The sequence below is a fragment of the Tripterygium wilfordii genome, chromosome 6 (genome assembly GCF_013401445.1).
Source record: "Tripterygium wilfordii isolate XIE 37 chromosome 6, ASM1340144v1, whole genome shotgun sequence".
NCBI classification, from domain to species: Eukaryota; Viridiplantae; Streptophyta; class Magnoliopsida; order Celastrales; family Celastraceae; genus Tripterygium; species Tripterygium wilfordii.
The window spans coordinates 9,457,315-9,460,106 of NC_052237.1; the positions used below are offsets into that span (position 1 = coordinate 9,457,315).

General features: G+C 41.7%; 1 protein-coding gene across 1 annotated transcript; it reads left to right on the forward strand.

The window, feature by feature from the left end:
• Window positions 1–2,469, forward strand: LOC120000389 (7-deoxyloganetin glucosyltransferase-like). The gene is made up of 2 exons (XM_038848463.1): window positions 1–621; window positions 1,316–2,469. Exons 1-2 carry the CDS (start codon window positions 105–107, stop codon window positions 2,245–2,247), a joined length of 1,449 nt encoding a protein of 482 aa, XP_038704391.1. The 5' UTR covers window positions 1–104; the 3' UTR covers window positions 2,248–2,469.
• Window positions 2,470–2,792: the final 323 nt, after the last annotated feature.

Consider the following 2,792-nt stretch of genomic DNA (forward strand, 5'->3'; position numbering starts at 1 on the left):
TAGCATAATTCTCTCCATAATAACTTTCTCTTCTTCTTCCTCCTCTTCTCTGGTTTCAAGTTTCAATTTTGTTTTCTGATCTATCTAGATTTGATATAGGGAAAATGGGTTCCCTTGTCATAACAAATGATCAGAAGCCTCATGCAGTGTGCATCCCATACCCAGCTCAAGGCCACATAAATCCGATGCTAAAATTCGCAAAACTCCTTCACTCCAAAGGCTTTCACATAACCTTTGTCAACACAGAATTCAACCACAAACGCCTCTTGAAGTCGCGAGGTCCAAACTCTCTTGACGGCCTTCCTTCCTTTCGGTTTCTGACCATTCCGGACGGTCTTCCTTCGACCGATGTGGATGCCACCCAAGACATTCCATCACTCTGTGCCTCCACCAGCAAGTACTGCCTCCAACCCTTTAGAAGGTTGCTTGCGAGGCTTAATGAGGCGGAGGGTGTTCCTCCGGTGAGTTGTGTTGTTTCTGATGGGGTGATGAGTTTCACTCTTGATGCGGCGGCGGAGCTCGGTGTTCCTGAAGTGCTTCTCTGGACTACTAGTGCTTGCGGCTTCATGGCTTACCTTCATTATCGCGACCTCATTCAAAAGGGTCTAGTACCACTCAAAGGTTCGGTTTTGTCTTTTATCCATGTTTCATTATTCTGTCATTGAAACTCGAAGGATACAAATTCTCAATTGGACCAAAAAAATTTAAGCGATAAATATCGCAGAAACTCTTGAATTTATCAAAAATGGTTAATTGAGTCCTTGCGTATTTTTTTTTTCCAGACCAAATCTGCCTTTCGACTTCAAAAAATTAGTTTGGTTAAAGAACATAATTATTTCTGTTCTTGCTTTAAAAAGTTAATGATGTTTGGCCAAAAGGCGTATGTTTGCCGTGCTTTTTGATCTTCAGTGGGACTGATTCGGAGATTCCCAATCAGTTTTGCATTGAATCTCCGCCCAATTTACCATAGCCTGCTCAACCCGAGTTTAGGGCTTAATTGGTTGTCCAAAAATAGACAAACACGGTGGCGTTGTTATCGGTTATTGAAAAAATGATTTGGTTATATGTACAGTTTTTGGTAGCCGATAACAACATGTTTAGACATTCAATATAAATATAAACTCGCACCGTTAGGTTAGTTACATAGACACCCTTACCAGGTAAACACTTGTGAGGAGTATTTATGCAACCAGTCAAAATTTACACAACCAAGTTGGTTGTGGTCCACTGAAAACCATTTGTCGGCTTTTATTGAGAGGATGTACTGGGGATATAATTGGCTACTAATGACATGGTTACTACTTTCGTATGGCAGATCCGAAAGACTTGACAAATGGGTACTTGGATACTCCGATAGATTGGATTCCGGGCATGAAGAATATCCGATTGAAAGATATTCCAAGTTTTATAAGAACAACTGACCCTGAAGACACAATGTTGAACTTCGTAATCTCCGAGACAGAGAGAGTCCAGAGAGCCTCTGCAGTAATTTTGAACACTTTTGACGCCTTAGAACATGAAGTTATCGAAGCCATGTCCACAATCATTCCCCCTGTTTACCCAATTGGTCCACTACAGTTTCTCCAAAATCAGATCCAAGACAGTGAACTAGAAGCAATGGGATCAAACCTGTGGAAGGAAGAACCAGAGTGTCTCAAATGGCTAGACAGCCAAGACCCCAGATCGGTTGTTTATGTCAATTTCGGGAGCATCGCAGTCATGACAGGTGATCAACTGATCGAATTCGCTTGGGGTCTTGCGAATTCCAAGCAAAACTTTTTGTGGGTCATAAGGCCTGATCTTGTCTCCGGTGACTCTGCAATTCTGCCAACGGAGTTCATAACAGAGACTAAAAACAGAGGAGTATTGTCAAGCTGGTGCCCACAAGAGCAAGTGTTGGGACATCCAAGTGTTGGTGGGTTTTTGACTCACAGTGGGTGGAATTCTACACTTGAAAGTGTGTGTGGAGGAGTGCCTATGGTTTGTTGGCCTTTCTTTGCAGAGCAACAGACGAATTGCAGGTATTGTTGCACAGAATGGGGGATTGGGATGGAGATTAATAGTGATGTTAAAAGAGATGAAGTTGAGAGCCTTGTGAGAGAGTTGATGGAGGGAGAGAAGGGAAAGGAAATGAGGGAGAAAGCTTTGGTGTGGAAGGAAATGGCAGAGGAGGCTACTGCTGGTTCAAGTGGGTCTTCCTATGTGAATTTGGACAATGTGATCAACCAGGTTCTTCTGTCTACTTGAGAATAGTTAGATTAGATTTCTGACTCTATTGTGTGTGTCATGTTGTTTCTGAAGTCAAATACCTGGAAAGTTGGCCACCATATCTACAGCTTTTGTTTTTGGGTAAGTCACCATGTTTACAGCATGTGATGTACGGCGGGTTTGTGCTTCGTATTGTTAGGGCAAATGCAATAAGAAACAATTTAGTGGGCCAACATTTTTGTTGGCCCGGTCTCACCTCTATTACATAAAAAGTCAAGTCAAACACGTATTCTAATACAGCCACATCAGCAAAACACAAATTTCTATACACTTTTTCTTCCCACACACTTTCTCTTTCCACCTAACCCAACAACATTCCATTCCTCCATATTATCCACAACAAAACATTAAATATCAATACATCCACATCAGCAAAACACTTATCCCAATATAGCCACATAAACAAAACACATTTTATAATACAGCCACATCAGTAAAAGACAACATCTTTGTTGGTCCAATACCACTTCACCATTGCATTTACCCTTATGGCTTGGTATTGGGCCCGCCATATGCTACTAAAT

What these genes read in the sequence shown, in the direction of transcription:
- LOC120000389 (XM_038848463.1), top strand. Translation starts at nt 105, where the DNA reads ATGGGTTCCCTTGTCATAACAAATGATCAGAAGCCTCATGCAGTGTGC. An exon ending in GGGTCTAGTACCACTCAAAG is followed by an intron (nt 622 to 1,315) that starts GTTCGGTTTTGT and finishes TTCGTATGGCAG; the next exon opens with ATCCGAAAGACTTGACAAAT.